This window comes from Carcharodon carcharias, chromosome 14 (assembly GCF_017639515.1).
Source record: "Carcharodon carcharias isolate sCarCar2 chromosome 14, sCarCar2.pri, whole genome shotgun sequence".
In the NCBI taxonomy this organism is placed as follows: domain Eukaryota; kingdom Metazoa; phylum Chordata; class Chondrichthyes; order Lamniformes; family Lamnidae; genus Carcharodon; species Carcharodon carcharias.
Genome location: NC_054480.1, coordinates 7,177,109 through 7,205,074, shown reverse-complemented (window position 1 = coordinate 7,205,074; position 27,966 = coordinate 7,177,109). Strand labels below are relative to the sequence as shown.

Sequence of the window (27,966 nt, the reverse complement as noted above, 5' to 3'; positions counted from 1 at the left end):
ATGTTTCTCGATTAAGTCAGGAGTGGCCTTGAAAACCATGAATTTCAGAATCAGGAATGTGACTAAGGTTGCCAACTCTCCAGGAATGGCCTGGAGTCCCCAGCAATTAAACATTAATCTCCTGCTCGACACTGCTGCCAGCAAAAAAAAATCTAGGAGAAAAAAGTCATTGGGACATTAACTTTTCTTTGAATTGGTTTGGTTCACCAGTCGCAAACGTGGTGGAAATTGGGGCAAAAGTCTGTTTGACATGCAGTCAAGAATGATCCAATCAGGTAATGAAGAGTCTGTTCAATTTCTGATCGGCAGGGGACACTGTCAGGATGGACACGGAGGCTGACCAAAGGTGGGGGAGATGGTAAGGGTGGCTGAAGGCAGGAGGGTCAGATGATGACACCCTCCCCCTACTATTGTCCATCCCGATTTGACCTACCTGGTACTGCAGTAAGGGAGCTGAATCCTGTTTCCTGCTGGACAACTCTTGTGTTGCAGAGCAGGACAGAATTAACTTGAGTCTCAGCGACTGACCTTGTGACAAAGAGAAGTGGCACAAGGCAGACCGAAACCAACAACCTGAGCAACAGGGCTGTGACTTTGTGGCTGCCAAACCCTATTACCACTGGCAATTGGGGATGTATTGTGTAATGGCACCTGCATATTTTGAGTTGAACACCAGGTGGCCCTCTGAACGGAGGAAGCACATTGGAGCAATTCGACTCTGACGTCCAACTAAACATTCTAGCGGTCTGGAGATAAAAGTAACCAGTTATTACCGCGTCCACCGGAGCGCTCATTCAGACACAACAGGAGTTATAAAGCAGCGAGACCATCACCAATGCTTCGTTATGAGACTGAGCTTTTGGGAAGATAACCACAATCAAAGACGGCACTTTGTTTCTTTTGGGGTTTCCCAAGTGTCATAGCATCATTTACGGCTCAGAAGGAGGCCATTCAGCCCATTGAGCCCCATGCTGGCTCTCGGTGAAGCAAGGTGCTGTGACATTTGGGAGGGAGGGAGGAAACATCTTTGTTTTCTTTAATTCCACACTGGTATGTCTGTTTCTTACAGTGTAACAAAGCCAAGCCTATACTATCCCTGGCTTCACTCAATGCATTCTTTTTTTGAGAAAACCCTGAAATGAAGGGAAGGAACAGAGTGTATAATAGAAGAAAGGCACAATGGTTAAATGGGGAACTGACTTTGGCAACTGGAATCAAAGGTTATAGACACAGTAACAACCCTACAGACAGAATACGGTACAAAAAAAATAAGTGAGCATTTACTTGAGCCAGTGCTGTCCAATTCATCAGCCACTACCCACATGTGGCTAATTAGTAATCTTGATGCAGCTAATTGAATTTTTAATTAGTAAATAAAAAATGTCCATTTTTGGATATATGATCTGAAATGATCCAAGTGAAGTGACTCGTGGACAATAGAAAACCGTTTTTGGCAGTGAGCAGTGTTTTGGAGGGGTTTCCAAGGCTTTTCCAGTGAATGAGTGAGAGATCCTCACTGCCTCCCCCTAGAAATTCAACCCAATATGGTTTATATTAGTACTCAAAGGTCAGTCAGGAAACTGATGGAAGCATCACAGCATGACCTGGGGACGGTTATAGAGGCAAAGATACTTTATTTGTGATCAACTGTGAGAATGTTGGATCTGCCCCTTGTCCAGTAGATTGGACTAGGACCCAGGGAAAATCTCAGCTTTTCTCCAAGAGGGCAACTTGGTAGGTCAAAGTATAGAAAAATAAAGACATGAGGACAGAAATAATGTTGAAAAAAATGTAGATATTTTGCATGATGCTGTGGAAGATATTTGGAAAAGCTTACTGAGAAGTGGGGTAGCGTGAGATACCTGTAGGAACACACATGCAGTCCCTTGGTTCAAGATCAGGGAACCAGATACCAATGAATTTACCCTTTGAGGTGGGCAAGATGATAGTAAGTAGCATTATTTTCAAGATGCCAAAGTCAAGGCAGACAGGGTCCTGGGCTGTTTTGCCATGTCCACTCATTACAAAACTAGGAACCACAATAATTAGGCCATGGAAGATAACTCATCATTCAACATATCTTGGGCAAACTGGAGATAGATGTTACTTGGAGAAAGTGCAGAGAAATTGATAGCAGTGAACTGTGAAGATATCCTTTGTATGATATGAATTTGTACGCACAGGAGAGATGTTGAGTGGACCTGAGCCAGTATTTAAGATTGTTACAGATTGGGACATTACAGTAGATGGTGTTTTTGAGGTGATGGAGAACAATAGCTCCAGAGTCACCCATGTTACTGTGTAGGAGGTTAGGCTGGAGCTCTTGAACTTTTACTTACCCCAGTGAAAGTACACCTGTAGAGGAGCACTCCAGAGCAAACACAGATTTTTATTTTTTCACAGTCCATCAGAAAGGTGACAAATGAAAACACATCATTTGGAAAGGTGGGAGTGAATCATTTTAGGGGATATTTACAGGTTTGGGGTTCTGTGCGCCCCAAAGAGGGGTGAGCTGAAATGTTTCACAGGGCTCTATGCAACGGGCGATACATTTATTGGGTGATTCCTGGAGGTATGGGGTAGGATGAGGGAAAGTTGATGCACGGATATGGAATGGGCCGAAGATGGGGAGAAGCATGTATGAACCTAACGGCGTTTTCATGCCCATGAAGCACAAATGTAAACATTAATCCACCAGAGTTTGGTCCTCATTCTCCCTGGTTTCATTAAGTATGAGCTGTAACTCAGCGCGGTTAAAATAAAAAAAGACACATTTCACCTGTAAAAAGCAAACAATGGGAGAGACAAATCTAATAAAACATACTCTCTTTTGTTCTGTTGTCTAGTTACACTATACCCACAACAGTGCTTGGCACAAATTAAAATGTGATGGCATTAACTGTTGGATGACCAGTTCAGCTCCCCTTATATTGGCACATTTACACATTTAGAACTCATTTACTGTACTATAAGTCAGAAATCTGTTTCTTCATGCAGTTTCTTCAACACTTGGAAGGATGCTCAGTTTTGGCAGACACCAGTGTTCTGTTTGCCCGAGCACAGATTTACTTTCCACCTGTGTTTTTGCCGGTCCACTTTTGGGTTGCCAGTGACGGAAATGGCATGGGGTAACCCGAATCTGTGTCCTGGGCAGCGTCTCAGAACTGCCCCGCGGTGCTGGGGTCACATTGCAAGAGGCGGACAATGGATGGGTCCTTTTTTGCTCCGTTGATGAACTCTTCTAGAGAAAGTCGGCCTAAAAGAACAATTGTGTTTGGTTAAGAATGAGAATTTAATGGACTGGGGAAAGCCATCATTCTTTCAACAAGTTTTTGATAGATTAGCCCCACCTACTCACCTCCCCCTCTCTGCAGAAATTTACTTAACACAACGTATATTCATATAGTATTGTAATGCAATAAAATGCCCTAAGTGCTTTATTGAAGCATAATAAAGATGAGATAATGTACTAGCCTGCTTTGGGAAAGCTTTATCTCGAGCCTAAGGTTTCAGTCAGCCTGTCAACAGTGGCTGAGTTCACTTATCTCAGCAGCACACTCTCTCGAGCTGTCAATCTTGACGATGAGACTCAACTAAGAATTGTCAAAGCAAGTGTAGCTTTCGGCAGACTTCTAACGTCAGTCTGGAAACAAAGAGGAATAAGTCTGCCCATTATGTCTGTGCTGTCTCTCTAAAGGAGCCGTTCACCTTGTGCCACTCTCCTGTCTTCGCCCCACAGTCCTGCAAATTTGTCCTTTTCAGATAATAATCCAAGTTCCTACTGAACACCTTGATTAACCCTGCCTCCACCACACTCTCAGGCAATGCATTCCAGCTCCTAACCACTCACTGTGTGAAAAAGGTTCTCCTCATGTTGCCATTGCTTCTTTTGCCAATTATCTTAAGTCTGTGCCCTCTGGTTCTCGATCCTTCCACCAATGGGAACCATTTCTCCCCATCTGTCTAGACTGCTCAAGATTTTGAACACCTCTGTTGAATCCCCTCTCAACCTTCTCTTCTCCAGGGAAATAGTGCCAACTTCTCCAGTCAATCCTGTAACTGAAGTTCCTCAACCCTGGGTCCATTCTTGTGAATCTTTTCTGCACCCTCTCTACTGCCTTCACATCCTTCCTAAAATGCAGTGCCCAAAACTAAGCACAACACTCCAGTTGAGATTGAACCAATGTTGTTTGCAGGTTATGTACGATGGAATCTATGCCTGTGGATATTTTTCAGTGTTTTCTGATTGGAGGCTGAGGTCTACAATTCTCTGCATGCCTGGGAGTTCCAGCGTAAGTATAGAGAGTGGCAGGGCATAGGCCACACATGCTCGGTTGCTGGATTCCCTTTGACAGCCTCTTGGAGAGGGTGTGGAAACCTGACCATGGGATCGGAGTTTGTGGGCATGAGAGCGAGCTGAGTCTGGAGCTGAAGAGATGGCAGAAGGTTGCAGAGAAGCCTGTGATGGGGGGGTGCTGGAGGGCGGCTGGAGCTCAGAGAACCCAGGAGTGGTTAATAGCTCCGTGCTGGTGTGTAGGCACATGAGACTTAGAAACAGGAGTAGGTCATTCAGCTCTTTGAGCCTGTTCCATCATTCGATAAGATCATGACTGATCTGGTTGTGGTCTCAACTCCACTTTCCTATTTGCCCCCATAACCCTTGACTTGTTTGTCTCTCAAAAATCTGTCTAACTCTGCCTTGAATAAATTTATTGACCCGGCCTCCAATGCTCTCTGGGGAAGAAAATTCCACAGGCTAATGACTCTCTGAAAAAAAACTCTCCTCACCTCCACCTTATATAGTAGACCTCTTAGGAGGTCTGCTGCTGAGAAGTTTGGGCACAGAAGGCCTGCGTGGAGCAGTGTCAGCTCAGTGAAGCTGAAATGAAGCCGTCTGCTCACGTGGGATAGATTTCAAACAGATCTAGCAACTCAAAACTGGGCATCCATGAGGTGCTGTGGGCCATCAGCAGCAGCAGAATTGTACTCGAACACAACCTGTAACCTCATGGCCCAGCATATCCCCCACTCTACCATTACCATCAAGCCAGGGGATCAACCCTGGTTCAATGAAGAGTGCAGGAGGGCATGCCAGGAGCAGCACCAGGCATACCTTAAAAAAAGGTGTCGACATGGTGAAGCTATAACACAGGACTAGTCGTGTGCCAAACAGCATAAGCAGCAAGTGATAGACAGAGCTAAGTGATCCCACAATCAACACATCAGATCTAAGCTCTGCAGTCCAGCAACATCCAGTTGTGAATGGTGGTGGACAATTAAACAACTCACTGGAGGAGGAGGCTTCACAAATATTCCCATCCTCAATGATGGGGGAGCCCAGAACATCAGTGCAAAAGATAAGGCTGAAGCATTTGTGACAGTCTTCAGCCAGAAGTGCTGAGTGGATGTTCCATCGGACTCCTCCGGAGGTCCCCAGCATCACGGATGCCAATCTTCAGCCAATTCGATTCACTCCACGTGATATCAAGAAACAGCTGAAGGCACTGGTTAGTGCAAAGGCTATGGGCCCTGACAATATTCCAGCATTGGTGCTGAAGATTTGTGCTCCAGAACTTGCCATGCCCCTAGTCAGCTGTTCCAGTACAGCTACAACACTGGCATCTACCCGGCTATGTGGAAAATTGCCCAGGTATGTACACAAAAAGCAGGACAAATCCAACCCAGCCAATCACTGCCCCATGAATCTACTCTCGATAATCAGCAAAGTGATGGAATGTGTTGTCGACAGTGCTATCAAGGGGCGCTGACTTATAAATAACTTGCTCACTGGCGCTCAGCTCCTGACCTCATTACAACCTTGGTACAAACATGGACAAAGGAGCTGAACTCAAGAGGTGAGGTGAGAGCGACTGCCGTTAACATCAAAGCTACATTTGACCGAGTGTGGCATCAAGGAACCCTAGAAAAACTGGAGTCAGTGGGAATCAGGGGGAAAACTCTCCACTGGTTGGAGTCACACTGAGCACAAGCAAATATGGTTATGGTTATTACAGGTCAATAATCTCAGTGACAGGACATCAATGCAGGAGTTCCTCAGGGTAGTGTCCTCGGCGCAACCATCTTCAGCTGCTTCAACAATGACTTTCCTTCCATCATAAGGTCAGAAGTGAAGATGCTCACTGACGATTGCACAATGTTCAGCACTATTCACGATTCCTCATATACTGAAGCAGTCCCTGCCCATGGGTAGCACGACTTAGAAAACATTCAGGCTTGGGCTAATAAGTGGCAAGTAACATTTGTGCCACGCAAGTGCCAGGCAATGACCATCTCCAACAAGAGAGAATCTAACCATCACCCCTGGACATTCAATGGCATTACCATCGCTGAAACCACTATCAACATCCTGGGGGCTACCATTGACCAGAAACTGAATTGGACTAGTCATTTAAATTTTGTGGCTACAAAAGCTGTTCAGAGGTTGGGAATTCTGCTAAAAGTAACTCGCCTCCTGACTCCCCAAAGCCTGTCCACCATCTCCAAGGCACAAGTCAGGAGTGTGAGGGAATACTCTTCACTTGCCTGAAGTTCCAACAACCCCCAAGATGCTTAACACCATCCAGGACAAAGCAGCCAGCCTGATTGGCACCCCATCTACAAAAAACATTCATCGCCTCTACCACTGACGCACAGTAGCAGCAGTGTGTACCATCTACAAGATGCACTGCACCAGCTCACCAAGGATCCTTCCAAACCCATGACCTTTACCACCTAGAAAGACAAGGGCAGCAGATAGATGGAACACCATCACCTGCAAGAGTCCCTCCAAACCACACAGCATCCTGACTTGGAAATATATCGGCCGTTCCTTTGCTGTCGCTGGGTCAAAATCCTGGAACTCCCTCCCTAACAGCACTGTGGGTGTACCTACAGCACAGGGACTGCAGCGGTTCAAGAAGGCAGCTCACCGCCACCTTCTCAAGGGCAATTAGGGAGGGCAATAAATGCTGGTCTAGCCAGCAACACCTACATCCCATGCAAGAATAAAAAAGAAATCAGAGGCAAGTGGAGCTGGAGGGATTACAAAGATAGGGAAGGGTTGTGGCCATGGAGGGGTTTGAAAACATGAATGGGAATTTTAAAATTGAGGTACTGCTAGGCCTCCCTTGGAGTCCAATATTCTATCATTCTTCTCAATATGTACTCCAACGTCCTTCCCACATAACGTATTTCACAACTTCATTACTCCCTGTGTGAAAGATTTCCAACTATCGATAGAGTAATTAAGAAGGAAAATCTATTTCCACCAGCAGGGGGGTCAGTAACTAGAGGATACAAATTCAACGTAATTGGCAGAAAGATCAAAGGGGACGGTGAAGAGAAATGTGTTTTTTTTTACTCAGTGAGTTATGATATGGATGTTGTTGCCTGAAAAGGAACGGATTAAATTCTGGAGGGCAATGGCATAGTGGTATTGTTGCTGGACTAGTAATCCAGACAGACCTAGGGTAATGCTCTGGGGACCCAGGTTCAAATCCTGTCATGGGAAATGGTAGAATTTGAATTCAGTGAAAAAATATGTAATTAAAAGTCTAACAAAACCATTGCTAATTGTTGTAAAGACCTATCTGGTTCACTAACATCCTTTTAGGGATGGAAATTTGCTGTTCTTACCTGTGACTCCAGACCTGCAGCAGCAAGGTGGTTGACTCTTAAATGCCCTCTGGGCTGCCTAGCCAGCAATGCCCACATCCCATGAATGAATAATAAAAAAAAGCTACTTTCAAAAGGAAAAATTTACAGGGCTATAGGGAGAGAGGAGAGGGGTGGGATTAATTGGAAAGCTCTTCCATAAGATCCAGCACATCCATGATAGACTGACTGGCCTTCTTCTGTGCTATATATAATTCTATGATGACTTCATTTCAACTCCACAAGGGTAAAGAAAAGTTTGTTGACTGTGTTTCCACTTACCATCTGCATTGGTGTCCATCTGTCGGAAGATTTTTTCTGTTCTTTTCTCTGGGGTAGCTTCATCCTCAGACAACTTCATCACCGATGAAACCATCTTATAGATGGCCTGTCCGAGGAGAACAAAAGCAAGTCTGTCAGTACTGGAGGTCCCCTCAGATTGAAATCTCTCATCAGGCAAGCGAGGCAGCATGATGTGCAAGGTCCTGCTTAAACCCCTGAGGGGGCTTTTAGTTTTATTTTTTATACCCTGGAACTTGCTACTTCTGAGGGTGATGGGAATGGAGATGATAAATGATTTCAAAAAGGAATCGGATGCACAATTGAGTGAAATAAATTTGCAGGGCTATGGGGATAGAGTAGGGGAATGGGGCTTATTGAGTTGTTCTACAGAGAGCTAGCATGGATTTGATGGGATGAATGGCCACCTTCTGTGCCAAATTGACTCTATAACCTCATTCTCTTAAAAGCATAGTCCAGAAATTGGATCAAATGTCAACCACTATTTTGGCATTGCAGGGCCCAATAATCTCCGAGCCTCTCTCATTCTGCACCTGGAGCGAGGTGTACGTTCAATTGGTTAAGGCACCCACGCCTGATAGCAGACCCAACACAGCACCTCAAGAATTCTTAATCCAGCTCCAGGGGAAGAGGTGCCTCGCCGTGCGAGAGTTCACCACCTACTGGCCGACACACGGGATAACAGAAGGCAAGACAGGGTTTGGAGAGATGTATTTGCAGTTAGCTGACACCTGCTAGGTGTCATTAGTAACTTATTGAAATAGACTTCACTTTTCAAATACTGTGTCTGTACTCAAGGTAAGTTGATCCTAAATCAGAAAGAACTGTGTCTCTTGGTAGACATAAGGAACTAATTAGTGAGACCCTGCAAAGATATATCAGATAATGGAGTGAAGAGAAAACAAAGTCCACTTCTGACTCTCATGATGTGAAACAATTAGTGATTGAGGTCATTGAATTGTTAAAGATCATCATATCACATTATAGCACAGAAAGGCCATTTGACCCATTGTGCTTGTGCTGGTGCTTTGAAGGAGCTATCCAATTAACACTTCTCCCTGTTCTTCCTGCATAGTCCAGCAAATTTAAACCCTTTAAGTATTTATCCAATTCCCTTTTAAAAGTTACTATTGAATCTGCCCATTCAGGCAGATCACAAGTCTCTGCCAAAAACATAAAATATCCGCGTCTCCCCTCTGGCATTTCTTTTTGCCATTTATCCTAAATCTCTGCCCTCTAGTTGCTGATCTGTTCTACATCAATATAACGAATCCAGGCAGTGATCTCACCCCCTTCCCTGTTCCTCCTTGGTACTGTTTTAGGAAAAAGGGAGGAATTTTTGTCTGAGCAATTCTAAAAGAGAGGCAAGACAGAAAAAATATACAAAGGTACCAGCAAAGGGAGGGGAAGATCTAGATTTAAAAAAAAATTCCCTCCCTTTTAACAGGAAATCTCATACCTGGACAATCTCCAGCATCTCAGATTTGCTGATATAACCATTTCCATCAACATCATACATATTAAACGCCCACTTCAGCTTCTGCTCCAAGCCCCCTCTGGAGGTCACACTCAGCGCGATGATGAACTCGCGGAAGTCTATCGTGCCGTCTCCGTTGGTGTCGAAGGTGCGAAAGACGTGCTCTGCGAACTTGGAGGCGTCACCATAGGGAAAGAAGTTGCCATAGAGCTTTTTGAACTCGTCCATTGTCAGGTACCCGCTGGGGCAGTCCTTCACAAATCCCTTATACCATTCCTGGATCTCATTCTCTGTGAACTCTGTGTTTTCCCGTAAATCCTGCAGCACTTCGGGACGCAGCTTGCTGTTCTGCTTCCCCATCCTCAGTACCCAACAACGCACCTGCATTGGCAAGGGAGACAGGAGCAACAATGCCTTGTTAATGCTGCTTCACAGGGTGAATTACTGCTGGAGTGGGCTTACTCACATTCTAGAAAGAAAGCACTTGCTCCTTTCATGACGTCAGATCACCCCAGTGAAACGCAATCGCTGTTGTGATCAACTTGTGCACAGCAAAATCCCACAAACTGCCATAACAATATAGCAGGTTTTAGCATGGTTGATTGAAGATAAATCATCATGAGCAAGAGAAACCACATTGAAATACTTCTTTAAAACAGGAAGTATTAATTCATTGTTAAAAAAAAATCTTATCCTCACCCTCTTTCTAGTGCCCGATATTCCCCAGGAAGTTCCTGTCTCAGGGAGAGGGGAAAACTGATGAAGAAGATGGGAGAGTTCAGTAACCCTTCACTCCCTCTTTTACAGAGACCCGATTGTTAGGAAGTGACATCAATAACAGAACAGGTTCCATGACTCCTCTCATCATTTCAGTTGGTGTGACAATTTAAAAACCAACAATGTGCCAAGCAGTGGGATGGGCTTGGTGAGTGAGGTGCGTGATGGTGGGAAAGAGATGAACACAAAGAGAACCGAGGCAGTTATAAAGTGGGAAAGTGATGGGCATCACCAGCTTACTGGCCAATCGATGAAGGTGAAAATATATCTCTGTTACTTGGATTAATCTGCCACCCATTTCCGTGCCAACTTCCTGCTGACTGGAACTGTTTGACAAGTTGGGACTGCTCCCCAGTCACTCCCGCTCTGGGATTGATCCCCAGTCACTCCCGCTCTGGGATTATTCCCCAATCACTCACACTCTGGGATTATTCCCCAATCACTCCCACTCTGGGATTGATCCCCAGTCACTCCCACTCTGGGATTGATCCCCAGTCACTCCCACTCTGGGATTGATCCCCAGTCACTCCCACTCTGGGATTGATCCCCAGTCACTCCCACTCTGGGATTGATCCCCAGTCACTCCCGCTCTGGGATTGATCCCCAGTCACTCCCGCTCTGGGATTGATCCCCAGTCACTCCCACTCTGGGATTATTCCCCAGTCACTCCCACTCTGGGATTATTCCCCAGTCACTCCCACTCTGGGATTATTCCCCAGTCACTCCCACTCTGGGATTATTCCCCAATCACTCACACTCTGGGATTATTCCCCAATCACTCACACTCTGGGATTATTCCCCAATCACTCCCACTCTGGGATTGATCCCCAGTCACTCCCACTCTGGGATTATTCCCCAATCACTCCCACTCTGGGATTATTCCCCAATCACTCACACTCTGGGATTATTCCCCAATCACTCCCGCTCTGGGATTGATCCCCAGTCACTCCCACTCTGGGATTATTCCCCAGTCACTCCCACTCTGGGATTATTCCCCAGTCACTCCTGCTCTGGGATTGATCCCCAGTCACTCTCGCTCTGGGATTGATCCCCAGTCACTCCCGCTCTGGGATTGATCCCCAGTCACTCCCGCTCTGGGATTGATCCCCAGTCACTCCCACTCTGGGATTATTCCCCAATCACTCCCGCTCTGGGATTATTCCCCAGTCACTCACACTCTGGGATTGATCCCCAGTCACTCCCACTCTGGGATTGATCCCCAGTCACTCCCGCTCTGGGATTGATCCCCAGTCACTCCCGCTCTGGGATTGATCCCCAGTCACTCCCACTCTGGGATTATTCCCCAGTCACTCCCACTCTGGGATTATTCCCCAGTCACTCCCACTCTGGGATTATTCCCCAGTCACTCTCGCTCTGGGATTGATCCCCAGTCACTCTCGCTCTGGGATTGATCCCCAGTCACTCCCGCTCTGGGATTGATCCCCAGTCACTCCCGCTCTGGGATTGATCCCCAGTCACTCCCACTCTGGGATTATTCCCCAATCACTCCCGCTCTGGGATTATTCCCCAATCACTCCCACTCTGGGATTATTCCCCAATCACTCCCGCTCTGGGATTATTCCCCAATCACTCCCGCTCTGGGATTATTCCCCAATCACTCCCACTCTGGGATTATTCCCCAGTCACTCCCACTCTGGGATTGATCCCCAGTCACTCCCGCTCTGGGATTGATCCCCAGTCACTCCCACTCTGGGATTATTCCCCAGTCACTCCCGCTCTGGGATTGATCCCCAGTCACTCCCGCTCAGGGATTGATCCCCAATCACTCCCACTCTGGGATTGATCCCCAGTCATTCCCGCTCTGGGATTATTCCCCAGTCACTCCCGCTCTGGGATTGATCCCCAGTCACTCCCGCTCTGGGATTGATCCCCAGTCACTCCCGCTCTGGGATTGATCCCCAGTCACTCCCGCTCTGGGATTGATCCCCAATCACTCCCACTCTGATATTGTTCCCCAGTCACTCCCACTCTGGGATTATTCCCCAATCACTCCCACTCTGGGATTATTCCCCAATCACTCGCACTCTGGGATTGATCCCCAGTCACTCCCACTCTGGGATTATTCCCCAATCACTCGCACTCTGGGATTGATCCCCAATCACTCCCACTCTGGGATTCCTCCCCAATCACTCTCGCTCTGGGATTGATCCCCAATCACTCTCGCTCTGGGATTGATCCCCAATCACTCCCGCTCTGGGATTGATCCCCAATCACTCCCGCTCTGGGATTGATCCCCAATCACTCCCGCTCTGGGATTGATCCCCAGTCACTCCCACTCTGGGATTGATCCCCAGTCACTCCCACTCTGGGATTGATCCCCAGTCACTCCCGCTCTGGGATTGATCCCCAGTCACTCCCACTCTGGGATTGATCCCCAGTCACTCCCACTCTGGGATTGATCCCCAGTCACTCCCACTCTGGGATTATTCCCCAGTCACTCCCGCTCTGGGATTGATCCCCAGTGACTCTCGCTCTGGGATTCCTCCCCAATCACTCCCACTCTGGGATTCCTCCCCAATCACTCCCGCTCTGGGATTCCTCCCCAATCACTCGCGCTCTGGGATTCCTCCCCAATCACTCACATTCTGGGATTCCTCCCCAATCACTCCCACTCTGGGATTCCTCCCCAATCACTCCCGCTCTGGGATTGATCCCCAATCACTCCCGCTCTGGGATTGATCCCCAGTCACTCCCACTCTGGGATTGATCCCCAGTCACTCCCACTCTGGGATTATTCCTCAGTCACTCTCGCTCTGGGATTGATCCCCAGTCACTCCCACTCTGGGATTGATCCCCAGTCACTCCCACTCTGGGATTATTCCCCAGTCACTCCCACTCTGGGATTGATCCCCAATCACTCCCACTCTGATATTGTTCCCCAGCCACTCCCGCTCTGGGATTGATCCCCAGTCACTCCCGCTCTGGGATTGATCCCCAGTCACTCCCGCTCTGGGATTGATCCCCAGTCACTCCCACTCTGGGATTGATCCCCAGTCACTCCCACTCTGGGATTGATCCCCAGTCACTCCCACTCTGGGATTGATCCCCAGTCACTCCCGCTCTGGGATTATTCCCCAATCACTCGCACTCTGGGATTCCCCCCCAATCACTCTCGCTCTGGGATTGATCCCCAGTCACTCCCACTCTGGGATTGATCCCCAGTCACTCCCACTCTGGGATTGATCCCCAGTCACTCCCACTCTGGGATTATTCCCCAGTCACTCTCGCTCTGGGATTGATCCCCAGTCACTCCCGCTCTGGGATTGATCCCCAGTCACTCCCACTCTGGGATTGATCCCCAGTCACTCCCGCTCTGGGATTATTCCCCAGTCACTCTCGCTCTGGGATTGATCCCCAGTCACTCCCACTCTGGGATTGATCCCCAGTCACTCCCACTCTGGGATTGATCCCCAGTCACTCCCGCTCTGGGCTTGATCCCCAGTCACTCTCACTCTGGGATTGATCCCCAATCACTCCCGCTCTGGGATTGATCCCCAGTCACTCCCGCTCTGGGATTGATCCCCAATCACTCTCGCTCTGGGATTCCTCTCCAGTCACTCTCGCTCTGGGACTGCTCCCCAGTCACTCCCACTCTGGGATTATTCCCCAGTCACTCCCACTCTGGGATTGATCCCCAGTCACTCTCACTCTGGGATTCCTCCCCAGTCACTCGCACTCTGGGATTGATCCCCAATCACTCGCGCTCTGGGATTGATCCCCAATCACTTGTACTCTGGGATTGATCCCCAATCACTCGTACTCTGGGATTGATCCCCAATCACTCGCACTCTGGGATTGATCCCCAATCATTCCCACTATGGGACTGCTACCCAATCACTCCCACTCTGGGATTATTCCCCAATCACTCGCACTCTGGGATTATTCCCCAATCACTTCCACTCTGGGATTATTCCCCAATCACTTCCACTCTGGGATTATTCCCCAATCACTCACACTCTGGGATTATTCCCCAATCACTCACACTCTGGGATTATTCCCCAATCACTCGCACTCTGGGATTGATCCCCAATCACTCGCACTCTGGGATTGATCCCCAATCACTCCCACTCTGGGATTGATCCCCAATCACTCCCACTCTGGGATTGATCCCCAATCACTCCCACTCTGGGGCTGCTCCCATGTCACTCGCAACTCAGGGGTTATGGAACGTATGATGAGAAATTGGCCATTATGCCCGTGGAGCCTGCTCTCCCATTCAATTGGATTATGGCTGAGCTGCAGCCAATAACCTGCTTTAGCTCCATATCCCTTCATACCCTCCACCAACAAAAATTAACAAGTTTTCTTGAAATTTCCAATTAACCCCCCAGCATCCAGAACCTTTTGGAAGTGGAAAAGTTCTCACTATCCTTCATGTGAAAATGTGCGTCCTGAGTTCAATCCTGAATGATCTATCTCCAATTTTAATATTTCCTTGGATCTCCTTGCCAGAGGAAATTGTTTCTATCTGCCCGTTCAGATACATTTATTGTATAAAACACCTTGATCAGATCACCTCTTGGCCTTTTAAACTCAAGGAAATACAATCCAAGTTTACAAACCGAGTTTATAATTTCACTCTTTAATCCCTGGTATAATTCTGTTGATTCTGCCACTGCCTTCTCCTCCAAAGCCAATATACCTTTGCTTCACCATTACTAATCCCATCGTGACAAGTTCTGAAAGTGAGACTAGTAAAATCTGCTCTCTAGCTAATAAGTAGGATGGCGCAGTGGTCATGTTCTGGGGCTTGTCATCCACAAAAAGATCATTTCAAACTCCACTGTGGCAGTTTGAGAATCTGAATTTAGTTTATACAGTGTGAAGTGAAAATCTGATTGCAATAAAGGTGACGTTTAACAAAACACTAACAGACTGATAATGCCCCTCGGGGAAGGGAAAGCTGCAGTCTTTACCCAGTCTGCGCTTAAATGTGACTCCAACATGGTTGAGTTTTAACTGACACCTGAATTGGTCGGGAAGTCACTCAGTTATATCAGGAGTAACTAAGGATGGGCAATAAAGGTGAATTTGTGTTGCCCACATTCTGTGGAGAAATAAAAAGGACACACTGAAGACTACAATTAAACTGGGGGAGGTGCCAGTCTGGATTCTAGAGATTCACATAGAAAAAACGATTCCAACACCACCATAAATTCAAACCATATCGGATGGTGGCCATCATTGCTTCCTGCTTCCCACCCTACTTGATCCCTGCCCATATCAACTTGCAGTTAATGCAGTGTGGAGAACAGAACCTGGAATCTTTAGTGGGCTATATATTTACCAATACCTACGGAGTCAGAACTGTTGAATTAACAGGCATCAGACAGAGGCGACTCAGTCAATTATGGGATCACACGGTTCCAGTGAGAAATGCCCCACCAGGAGTGAATAAGTATCTCTCAGTTCAGCATCGATTGAAACCTGATTGGCACCCATTGTGCTTGTGCACTTCTCTTTGAAAGAGCAATTCAATTGGTCCCACTTCCCCTGTTCTTTCCCATAGCCCTGAAAATATTTACCCTTCAATTATTTTGAAAGTTCCTGTCGAGTCTGCTTCCACTGCCCTTTCATGCAGCGCAGGGCAGATCACCTTAAATCACTGCGTTAAAAACAAAGTTCTCCTCATCTCCCATCTGATTCTTTTGCCAATTATTTTCTCTCTGTGTCCTCTAGTGACCGACCCTCCTGCCACTGGAAGCAGTCTGCAGATTGAGTGTCCGTAAGGTAAACACATTAACATGATCAAAAATAGCTGGAAAAACTCAGCAGGTCTGACAGCATCTGCGGAGAGGAAGACAGTTAACGTTTCGACTCGAAACGTTAACTGTGTTCCTCTCCGCAGAGGCAGTCAGACCTGCTGAGTTTTTCCAGCTATTTTTGTTTTTGTTTCAGATTTCCAGCATCTGCAGTATTTTGCTTTTACATTCACATTACCTCTTGCCTGGTTCAGTTTTCCACCTTCACGTTCCCACTCTCTCTCTGCCTGAGTTATATTCGTTGAAGATGTTACTGTTGACTTTGCAGGTTATGAGCAGCTGCTTCAGTGATTCCCGGAACTGTTCACCTTCCCCACAGGCTGATGTATTTTTCTGTTTCTGCTTCTGTGCAGAGCACACAGAAGTGAGTGTGAGGCATCAGTGCCGTGTTTCTGTGACCACATCCGAGCTACCTATTTGTGGAGCTCTGTAATTTGTAGACAGGAAGCTAGGTACAGCTGCATGGGGGAATCTAAAACATCCAGAAACCCACAAGGTGAAGTTTCATAAGCTTGGTCACAGGCACATTGCATGCATCCACAGAACTCAAATGCACCCTACAATGGATCATAGCTACTTGCTCCCCACCCTGCACCCTTTACTGTGAGAGCTTCTATGGCTAGTCACTTACCTGGCTGTCACCATGATTTAGACAGTGCCACTCTCACTTCTGAATCAGGAAGTATCTGGGTATTAGTCTCACTCCAGAGGCCCAAGCGCATTAGCCAGGCTGGCACTCCCAATACTGAGGGAATGCTGCACTGTCAGAGGCTCCACCTTTCAGATCCGATGTTAAACAAGGGTGCTGTGACCCCTCTCACAGGGATCTGAAAGATACCATCAGAAGAGCAGGGGAGTTCCCACTGTCCTGCCAATATTTATCCCTCAATTCGTGGCACTAAAACCAGGTTATCTTGTCATTATCACATTGCTGTTTGTGGGATCTTGCTGTGTGGAAACTGGCTGTTGTGACAAAGGCACTGCATTGGCTGTAAGGTGCTTTGGGGCTTCCTGAGGTTTGCAGGCAAGTGTCCCTCCTGCCTACAATTTAAATTTCGAGCTGGCCAGGTGAGGACTGAGAGGCACTGGGTAAATGATTCTGTTGCATTGTAACAGCCCGCGCACTCACTGTTAACCAGGCAGGAGGGGGAGTGGGGCTGATAATTCTCTCCCACACTCTTGTGTAAGTAATATTTGAGATAGGGGCTTGTACGTGAGCTTGTTCTGTAAGTCAATGGGACTGGGGGGGCGGTGGTGGGGTTGCAGTACTAGAGGAAAAAAGTGAATACTTGCCTTTTACACATGTCTACCAGTAACCAGAGTCAAGAGTCTGGGACATCATAAAAATTGTGAAAATAACAGGCATTTATATTAAAATATAACCAGGGAGGGCAGCTTTATTTATCAGCAAAACTCAGTTTAAAATCAATGGACTTGAGGAGGATAGAAACATGTTGAAATTTCAGCAAATAATAGCTACATCTAGTTGTTCATAGTTACACAGTTTGATGAGCTAATATGAGACATATAATCACCTATTCTCTCTCACACAGCAGCTGGCTGCTGTTGCTTCTCCGTTACGTTCATGTTTGACTTACTTTCTGAGCTAAGTCTGCTGTTATCAGCAGCTACCTAAATATAGATTAGCCACAGTCGATCTGCTCTAGAGTTGCCAACTCAGGTGGGACATTTTCCTGGAGGTTTCATCAGGTGACCTCCTGCCTCCAACTACCCCTCCACCACTCCCTTGCCATTGGCTACCCAATAAATACTAATTCCACTGTTGCAGCTTGCATTTATATAGTGCCTCTAACACGGTGAAATGTCCCAAAGCACTTCACAGGAAGCATAATCAAATAAAAATTGATACCAAGCCAAAGAATGAGGACAAGTGCTCAAATGGGAGAGTCTTCAGGGAGATGAGAGATGTGAGGGTCAGAGAGATTTAGAGAGGGAGTTCCAGAACCGATGGCTCAGGAAAGCTGAAGGCACGGCCACCAATGGTGGAAGGAAGGGAGTGAGGGTGGCGCATTCAAACCAAATATAGATACGCATAAATATCTCTAAACAGGAAATGCAGCAAGTGTCCACTTCCTGGGATGTAACCAGAGAATACAGTTCCCCTTCCTCAGATTAATATCATAACCTTGTTTTAAATTGCAATTGTTTTAAACTTCCTGTTATCTGTGTAAAATGTCACTCAGGTCTCAGATTATGAAACCAAGACAATTCGAAACCTAGTGAGAAAGGTACAGGTTAGTATGAAATTGAAAAGGTTACATATTATAAAATTAGCAAGACATGTTTATCTGGTTTAAATTATCTCTTTCATCCTCTCATCTTCACATTCTTGTTTAAGGTTTTGCTGAGTGGATTATTTCCAGCGAGACAAGAATCAATGTCTAACAGAAACATGATCTGTTAATACTTGTGTTCAGGAACACAAACTCTGGGCTTGGCTCTGTGGGTAGCACTCTTGCCTTTGAGGTAGATACTTGTGGGTTCAACTTCAGTCCAGAGTTTCAATGCAGAAAATCCAGGTTGACTCTCTCAGTACAACTGTGGAGGGAGTACTTCATTGCCGGTGGGGAGCAGTACTGAGTGAGTACTTCATTGTCAGTGGCGAGCAGTACTGAGCGAGTACTGCATTGTCGGGGGGACAGTACTGAGTGAGTACTTTATTGTCGGTGGTGAGCAGTACTGAGTGAGTACGTCATTGTCAGTGAGGACAGTACTGAGTGAGTACTTCCTTGTCGGGGGGGGTAGTACTGAGTGAGTACTTTATTGTCTGTGGGGAGCAGTACTGAGCGAGAGCTTCATTGTTGCGGGGGAGCAGTACTGAGGGAGTATTTCATTATTCGGTGGGGGGGGGTGGGGGGGGGTGGAGGAGGGGGTTGGAGGGGACAGTACTGTGAGAGTGCCGCACTGTTGAAGGGTCAGTACTGGGGGGAGTGCTGCACTGTCAGAGTCAGTGCTGAGGGAGTATTGCACTGTCAAAGGATCAGCACTGAGGGAGAACTGCACTGTCAGAGGGTCAGTACTGAGGGAACACTGTACTGTAGAGGGTCAGTACTGAGGGAACACTGTACTGTAGAGGGTCAGTACTGAGGGAACACTGTACTGTAGAGGGTCAGTACTGAGGGAACACTGTACTGTAGAGGGTCAATACGGAGGGAGTATTTCATTGCCGAGGGGGCAGTACTGAGGAAATGTGGCAGTGGTAGATGTTAGTACTGAAGGAGTGCTACACTGTCGGACGGTCAGTGCTGAGGGAGTATTTCATTGTCGGGGAGGCAGTACCGAGGGAGTGTGGCAGTGTCAGAGGGTCAGTACTAAGGGAGTGTGGCAGTGTCAGAGGGTCAGTACTGAGGGAGTGCGGCAGTGTCAGAGGGTCAGTACTGAGGGAGTGTGGCAGTGTCAAAGGGTCAGTACTGAGGGACAACTGCACTGTCGGAGGGTCAATACTGAGGGAGTGCAGCACTGTCGGAGGGTCAGCGCTGAGGGAGTATTTCATTGTCGGGGGGCAGTACTGAGGGAGTGTGGCAGTGTCAGTACTGAGGGAGTACTGTACTGTCAGAGGGTTAGTACTGAGGGAGTACTATACTGTCAGAGGGTCAGTACTGAGGGAGTGCAGCAGTGTCAGAGGGTCAGTACTGAGGGAGCACTGCGCTGTCAGAGGGTCAGTACTGAGGGACTACTGCACTGTTGGAGGGTCAATACGGAGGGAGTGCTACATTGTCAGAGGGTCAGTCCTGAGGGAGTATTTCATTGTCGGGGGGCAGTACTGAGGAAGTACAGCAGTGTCAGAGGGTCAGCACTGAGGGAATCCGGCAGTGTCAGAGGGTCAGTACTGAGGGAGTGCAGCACTGTCAGAGGGTTGGTGCTGAGGGAATGCGGCAGTGCCAGAAGGTCAGTACTGAGGGAGTGCAGCAGTGTCAGAGGGTCAGCGCTGAGGGAGTGCGGCAGTGTCAGAGAGTCAGTACTGAGGAAGTAGTTCATTGTCGGGTGTCAGCACTGAGGGAATGTGGCAGTGTCAGAGGATCAGTACTGAGGGAGTGCTATATTGTCAGAGTGGCAGTGGTGAGTGAGTGCTTAGAGGGCGAGCATTGAGGGGGTTCTGCACTCTCAGAGATGCCACCTTTCAGATGAGATGGTAAACCGAGGCCCAATCTGCCCTCTTAGTTTGACCTCAGATAAAACTCAGGAACACAACAGATGGTTAAATTACCAACCGCACTATTATGAGCACAATAAAGTTCAAATGACTTAATTAGAAATATATTGGGGCGGAGGCTGGACGATTATTTATTCCGGCAAACATATTAAAGAGGAATCTTTAGCATATGGCTAATTAAAAAGAAAATAAGCTCCTGCGTTTATATAGCACCTTTCAAAATCTCAGAGTATCTCCAAGATGTCCCTTTACAGACAATGAAGTATTTTTGAATTGTATTCCCTGTTGTAATGTAGGAAACACAGCACTAGTCTGTACACAAGGTGTCAAGCACAGCAAAACAGATCCGCAAACAGCACTCAATAGTTCCTGTTTCTTGAGGGAAGTGATAGCTGTGCTCAAAATTCCTGTGACCCCAGTGAGGAAATCTCTCATTACAGTGCGCCTCACCTCTGTTAATATGCTGCCTGCAACACGACCACAAATAACACTATCGCAAACAAGAGAACAGAATTGACTCTGATGAATTACCACCCCATCAGCAAAGTGATGGAAGGTGCTGCCAATAGTGCTCTCAAGGGGCAGTTATACAGCAGTAACCTGCTCGCTGGTGCTCAGTTTGGGTTCCGCTAGGGCCACTCACCTCCTGACCTCATTACAGCCTTGGTCCAAACATGGACTGAAGAGCTGGGGTGAGGTGAGATGAGTGACTGCCCTTGACATTAAGGCAACATTTGACCAAATGTGACATTAAGTACCCCAGCAAAACTGAAGTCAGTGGAAATCAGGGGGAAAAATTTTCACTGGTTGGAGCCATACCTAACACAAAGGAAGGTGGTTGTTGGAGGTCAATCATCTCTGCTGGGACATTGCTGTTCTAGTGTCCGAGGCCCAACCATAGAGTCACAGAGGTCTACAGCACAGAAAAAGGCCCTTCGGCCCATCGAGTCTGCCAGTCAAACAAGTACCTAACTATTCTAATCCCATTTTCCAGCACTAGGCCCATAGCCTTGTATGTCATGGCATCGCAAGTGCACATCCAAATACTTCTTCAATGTTATGAAGGTTTCTGCCTCTACCACCCTTTCAGGCAGTGAGTTCCAGATTCCCACCACCCTCTGGGTGAAAAGATTCTTCCTCACATTCCCTCTAAACCTCCTGCCCCTTACCTTAAATATGTGCCCCCTGGTTATTGACCCCTCCACCAAGGGGAAAAGTTCCTTCCTGTCTACCCTATCTATGCCCCTCATAATTTTATACACCTCAATCATGTCCCCCCTCAATCTCCTCTTCTCCAGGGAAAATAACCCCAGTCTATCCAATCTCTCCTCATAACTAAAACTCTCCAGCCCAGGCAACATCCTGGTAAATCTCCTCTGCACTCTCTCTAGTGCAATCACATCCTTCCTATAATGTGATTCCAGAACTGCATGCAATACTCTAGCTGTGGCCTAAACAGCATTTTATACATTTCCAGCATAATTTTCCTGCTCTTATATTTTATGCCTCGGCTAATAAAGGCAAGTATCCCATATGCCTTCTTAACCACCTTATCTACCTGTCCTGCTACCTTAAGGGACTAGTGGACATGCACACCAAGGTCCCTCTGATCCTCGGTACTTCCCAGGGTCCTACCATTCATCGTGTATTCTGTGCCTTGTTTGTCCTGCCCAAGTGCATCACTTCACACTTATCCAGATTAAATTCCGTTTGCCACTGATCAGCCAATCTGACCAGCCCGTCTATATCCTCCTGTAATCTAAGGCTATCCTCCTCACTATTTACCACCCCACCAATTTTCGTGTCATCTGCGAGCTTACTGACCAACCCTCCTAAGTCTAAATCATTTATGTATACCACAAACAGCAAGAGACCCAACACCGATCCCTGTGGAACCCCACTGAACACAGGCATCCAGTCACAAAAACAACCCTCGACCATCGCCCTCTGCTTCCTGCCACTCAGCCAATTCTGGATCCAATTTGCCAAATTGCCTTGGATCCCATGGGCTCTTACCTTCGTTATCTGTCTCCCATGTGGGACCTTATCAAAAGCCTTGCTAAAGTCCAAGTAGACTATGTCAAATGCATTGCCCTCATCTACACACCTGGTCACCTCTTCGAAAAATTCAATCAAATTGGTCAGACATGACCTCCCCTTAACAAAACCATGCTGACTGTCCTTGATTAATCCCTGCCTCTCCAAGTGTAGATTAATTCTGTCCCTCAGAATTGCTTCCAATAGTTTCCCCACCACTGAGGTTAGACTGACTGGTTTGTAATTCTCTGGTTTATCCCTTCCTCCCTTTTTGAATAAGGGTACCACTCTGGCTGTCCTCCAGTCCTCTGGCACCTCTCCTGTGGCCAGAGAGGTATTGAAAATTATTGCCAGAGCCCCTGCCATCTCCTCCCTCGCCTCACTCAACAGCTTGGGATACATTTCATCCGGGCCTGGAGATTTATTTACTTTTAAGCCTGCCGGACCACTTAGAACCTCCTCCCTTTCTATGCTAATTTCTTTATTTATATCACAGTCCTTCTGCCTGATTTCCATACCCATGTGGTCCCTCTCACTTGTGAACACCAACACAAAGGATTCATTTAGAACCCTACCTATGTCTTCCGGCTCCACACACAAATTACCACTATGGTCCTTAATGGGCCCTACTCTTTCCCTAGTTATCCTCTTACTCTTAATGTACTTGTAAAATAACTTTGGACGTTCCTTTATTTTACCTGCCAATATTTTTCATGCCCCCTTTTTGCTCTCCTAATTTCCTTTCTAAATTTCCCCCTACACACTGTACACTCCTTTAGGGCTTCTGCTGTTTTGAGCCCTTGATATCAGCCATAAGCCCCCCTTTTCCTCTTTGTCCAATTCTGTATATCCCTCGACATCCAAAGTTCTCTGGATTTGTTGGTCCCACCCTTTATCTTTACTGGAATATGTTGGCCCTGTATTCTCCCTATTTCCTTCCTGAATGAGTCCCAACGCTCTGACGCAGATTTACTTATAAGTAGCTGCTTCCAGTCCACTCTGGCCAAATCATATCTGATCTTATTAAAATCACCCTTCCCCCAATTTAGAACTCTAACCTCAGCCTATCCTTGTCCTTTTCCATAGCAACCTTGAATCTAATGGAGTTATGATCACTATCTGCAAAATGCTCCCCCACTGATACCACTTGCCCGGCTTCTTTCCTTAAAATTAAGTCTAGGGCTGCTTCCTGCTCTTCTATTTCTCTCTGACTGTTTGGGGGCCTATAGTACACTCCCTGCAATGTGACTGCTCTCTTTTTGATTCTAAGTTCTACCCATATGGCTTCATTTGAGGAGCCTTCTAAGATGTCATCCCTCTTTACTGCTGTAATTGATTCCTTGATCAATACTGCGATACCCCTCCTCTTATACCTCCTTCCCTGTCTCGCATGAAGACCCCATATCCTGGAATATTGAGCTGCCAATCCTGCCCCTCTCTCAACCATGTCTCTTTGACAGCAATGACATCATACTTTCATGTGTTAATTTGTGCCCTCAACTCATCTGCCTTATTCGTCAGACTCCTTGTATTAAAATAAATACCATCCAACCTTGCCAAACTCCCTTGTGCTTTAAGATAAAAGCAAAATATGGCAGATGCCGGAAATCTGAAACAGAAATAAAAATTGCTGGAAAAACTCAGCAGGTCTGACAGCATCTGTGGAGAGGAAGACAGAGTTAAAGTTTCGAGTCTGTATGACTCTTCATCCCTTGTTCCTTAATTTCTATGCCTTCCAGACTCACTTGCTCTCTCTGCTAATTTTGTCTGTGCATCTCCCCCTGCTGAACCTCCTCTCAGGATCCCACCCCCCTGCCAAGTTGGTTTAAACCCTCCCTAACAGCACCAGCAAACCTCCCCGCAAGGATGTTGGTCCCATTCCGGTTCAGGTGCAACCTGTCTGCCTTGTACAGGTCCCACCGCCCCCAGAAACAGTTCCAATGTCCCAGAAATCTAAAGCCCTCCTTCCTGTACCATCTCTCCAGCCACACATTCACCTGGACTAACCTCCTATTTCTATACTCACTAGTGTGTGGCACCGGAAGTAATCCAGAGATTACTACCTTTGAGGTCCTGTTTTTTAATCTGCTTCCTAGCTCCCTAAGTTCCTCTTTCTGTGTCGTTGGCACCAATATGTACCATGATTTCTATCTGTTTGCCCTCCCCCTTTAGAATGCCCTGCAGTCGTTCAGTGACATCCTTGACCCTGGCACCAGGGAGGCAACAAACCATCCTGGAGTCACATCTACGGCCACAGAAATGCCTGTCTGTTCCCCTCACTATTGAGCCTATCACTATTGCTCTTCTCCTCTTTTTCCTCCCCCCCACACACTGTGCAGCTGAGTCACTCCCAGTGCCATAAGCGTGGCTGCACTCCCCAGAGGAACCGTCACTCTCACCGTTTTCCAACGCAGGAAAAACGGTTCTCGAGCAAGATGCACCCTGGGGATTTCCTGACTACCTGCCTGACACCTTTCTTCTGACTGATGGTCACCCATTCCCTCTCTGTCTGCAGTTCCGTAAGCTGTGGGGTGACCACTTCTAAAAACGTGCTATCCACGAAACTCTCAGCCTCGCAGATGTACCTCAGTGCCACCATCTGCTGCTCAATCTCCAAAACCCGGGGCTCAAGCAGCTGCAGCTAGTGGCACTTACTGCACACGTGGTCGGTCAGAGTGCAAGGAGCGTCTAGGACTTCCCACATGTTGCAGGCGGTACATAACACAGGACTGAGCTGCCCTGCCATGCCTCTAGTTGAAAAAAAACCCCTTTAAGTTAAATACGGTAAAAAAACATTAAATTATTTATGCACTTTAAATAAAAACTAGAACTCTTACCTTTCCTTAGCTTAATCTATTTTACCCACTACTCACCAATCAGCTCTCACCTTTGTCCTGACTGCACTTTTTGAAGCTGCCCCACACCCATGCTGGTTCTGATCTCTCCACCACTCTCTTGCACTGTCTTATGATGTCACTCTTGTTTTTTTCAACAAGAACTGACCGCAGGACACTTATCCCAGACTGCTTCACCACGATGCTGACTGCAGGATACTCTTCCCAGACTGCTTCACCACGATGCTAACTGCAGGACACTCTTCCCAGACTGCTTCACCGTGATGCTGACTGCAGGACGCTCTTCCCAGACTGCTTCACCGCGATACTGACTGCAGGATACTCTTCCCAGACTGCTTCACCACAATGCTGACTGCAGGACACTCCTTCCCAGACTGCTTCACCGCGATACTGACTGCAGGATACTCTTCCCAGACTGCTTCACCGTGATGCTGACTGCAGGACGCTCTTCCCAGACTGCTTCACCGCGATACTGACTGCAGGATTCTCTTCCCAGACTGCTTCACAGCGATGCTGACTGCTGGACACTCTACCCAGACTGCTTCACCGCGATACTGTCTGCAGGACACTCTTCCCAGACTGCTTCACCGCGATGCTAACTGCAGGACACTCTTCCCAGGCTGCTTCTCCGCAATGCTGACTGCAGGACACTCCTTCCCAGACTGTTCACCGCGATGCTGACTGCAGGACACTCTTCCCAGACTGTTTCACCGTGATGCTGACTGCAGGATACTCTTCCCAGACTGCTTCACTGCGATGCTGACTGCAGGACACTCCTTCCCAGACTGCTTCACCGCGATGCTGACTGTAGGACACTCTTCCCAGACTGCTTCACCATGATGCTGGCTGCAGGACACTCCTTCCCAGACTGCTTCACTGCAAGACACTCTTCCCAGACTGCTTCACCGTGTTACTGACTGCAGGATGCTCTTCCCAGACTGCTTCACCACGATGCTGACTGCAGGACACTCTTCCCAGACTGCTTCACCACGATGCTCACTGCAGGACACTCATCCCAGACTGCTTCACCGCGATGCTGACTGCAGGACACTCTTCCCAGACTGCTTCACCACGATGCTGACTGCAGGACACTCTTCCCAGACTGCTTCACCGTGATGCTGACTGTGGGACACTCTTCCCAGACTGCTTCACCGTGTTACTGACTGCAGGACACTCTTCCCAGACTGCTTCACCATGATGCTGACTGCAGGACACTCTTCCCAGACTGCTTCACTGCGATGCTGACTGCATGACGCTCTTCCCAGACTGCTTCACTGCGATGCTGACTGCAGGACACTCTTCCCAGACTGCTTCACCACGATGCTGACTACAGGACACTCCTTCCCAGACTGCTTCACCACGATGCTGAGTGCAGGACACTCTTCCCAGTCTGCTTCGCCACAATGCTGACTGCAGGACACTCTTCCCAGACTGCTTCACCGCGATGCTGACTGCAGAACATTCCTTCCCAGACTGATTCACCATCTTTAAACGCTTCATCAATGACTTACCCTCCATCATAAGATCAGAAGTGGGGATGTTCACCAATGATTGCAGTGTTCACTGACATTCGCAACTCCTCAGATACTGAAGCAATCTGTGTCCATACGCAGCAAGACCTGATCAACATTCAGGCTTGGGCAGATAAGCGGCAAGTAACATTAGTGTCAGACAAGTGCCAGGGCATGACCAACTCCAACAAGGGTGAATCTAATTATCTCTCCATGACATTCAATGGCATTACCATCACTGAATCCTCCACTTTCAACATCCTGGGGGTTACTATTGACCAGAAACTTAACTGAACCAGCCATATAAGTACTTAGCTAGGAATCATGCAACGAGTAATTCACCTCCTGGCTCCCCAAAGCCTGTCGATTGTCTACAAGACACAAGTCAGGAGTGCGATCCAATTGCCTGATGAGTGTATCTCTCACAACACTCAAGAAGCTTGACAATATCCGGGACAAAGCAGTCTGCCTGATCAGCACCCCATCCACCACCTTAAGCATTCACTTCCTCCATCACCGACGCACAGTAGCAGCAGTGTGTACCATCTACAAGATGCAGTACAGGAACACATCTAACCTCCTCAGACAGCACCTTCAAAACCCACGACCACTACCATCTAGAAGGACAAGGGCCGCAGACACATGGGAACACCACCACCTGGAAGTTCCCCTCCAGCCACGCACCATCCTGACTTGGAAATATATCACCGTTCCTTCACTGATGCTGTGTCAAAATCCTGGAACTCCCTTTCTAACAGCACTGTGGTGTACCTACACCACATGGACTGCAGCGGTTCAAGAAGGCAGCTCACCACCACCTTCTCAAGGGCAACTAGGGATGAGCAATAAAACTAGCCCAGCCAGCGACACCACGTCCCATGAACAAATGAAAACAAAACAATACCAGGTCTAGAATAGCCTGCTCTCTGGTTGGCTCCATAATGTGCTGGTCTAAGTAACTACCCTGAAAATATTCTATGAACTCCTCATCTAGGTTATCTTTGCCCTTCTGATTTTTCCAGTCTATATGTAGATAAAAATCCCCCATCATATCCCTTTCTGACAAGCTCCCATTATCTCTTCCATTATACTGTGTCCTACCGTATAGTTATTGTTAGGGGGATTGTACATCACTCTCACAAAATACTTCCTGCCTTATATCATTTCTCATCGCAACCCAAACCACTTCTACATCTTGGCTTTGTGAACTTAGGTTTTTTTCTCTATTGTGCTGATATGATCATTAATTAACAGAGCGACCCCTCCACTTTTTCCAAGCTTTCTGCCCTTCCTATATATCACAGACCCTTCAATATTCAGGTGCCAATCTACATTATCCTTCAGCCATGTATCTGCAGTGGCTATCAGATCGTACTTATTTCCTTTATTCTTCCAATGT

General features: G+C 47.4%; 1 protein-coding gene across 7 annotated transcripts in view; it reads right to left on the bottom strand.

Annotated features, from left to right (window-relative positions):
* Positions 1-1,617: 1,617 nt before the first annotated feature.
* LOC121286986 (hippocalcin-like protein 1) overlaps positions 1,618-27,966 on the bottom strand; it is a 33,510-nt gene continuing 7,161 nt past the window's right edge. For 4 of the 7 annotated variants that reach the window (XM_041204381.1, XM_041204384.1, XM_041204378.1 and 1 more), the window contains 3 exons: positions 9,413-9,811; positions 7,936-8,041; positions 1,618-3,256 (listed from right to left, as the gene is read on the bottom strand). In XM_041204381.1, the coding sequence (XP_041060315.1) occupies positions 3,159-3,256; positions 7,936-8,041; positions 9,413-9,790 (582 nt within the window). In that variant the 5' untranslated portion in view covers positions 9,791-9,811 and the 3' untranslated portion in view covers positions 1,618-3,158. Of the gene's footprint in view, positions 3,257-7,935; positions 8,042-9,412; positions 9,812-10,129; positions 10,151-16,168; positions 16,336-27,966 lie in introns of those variants that run through there. The other 3 variants (XM_041204380.1, XM_041204383.1, XM_041204382.1) reach the window with 2 other exon arrangements.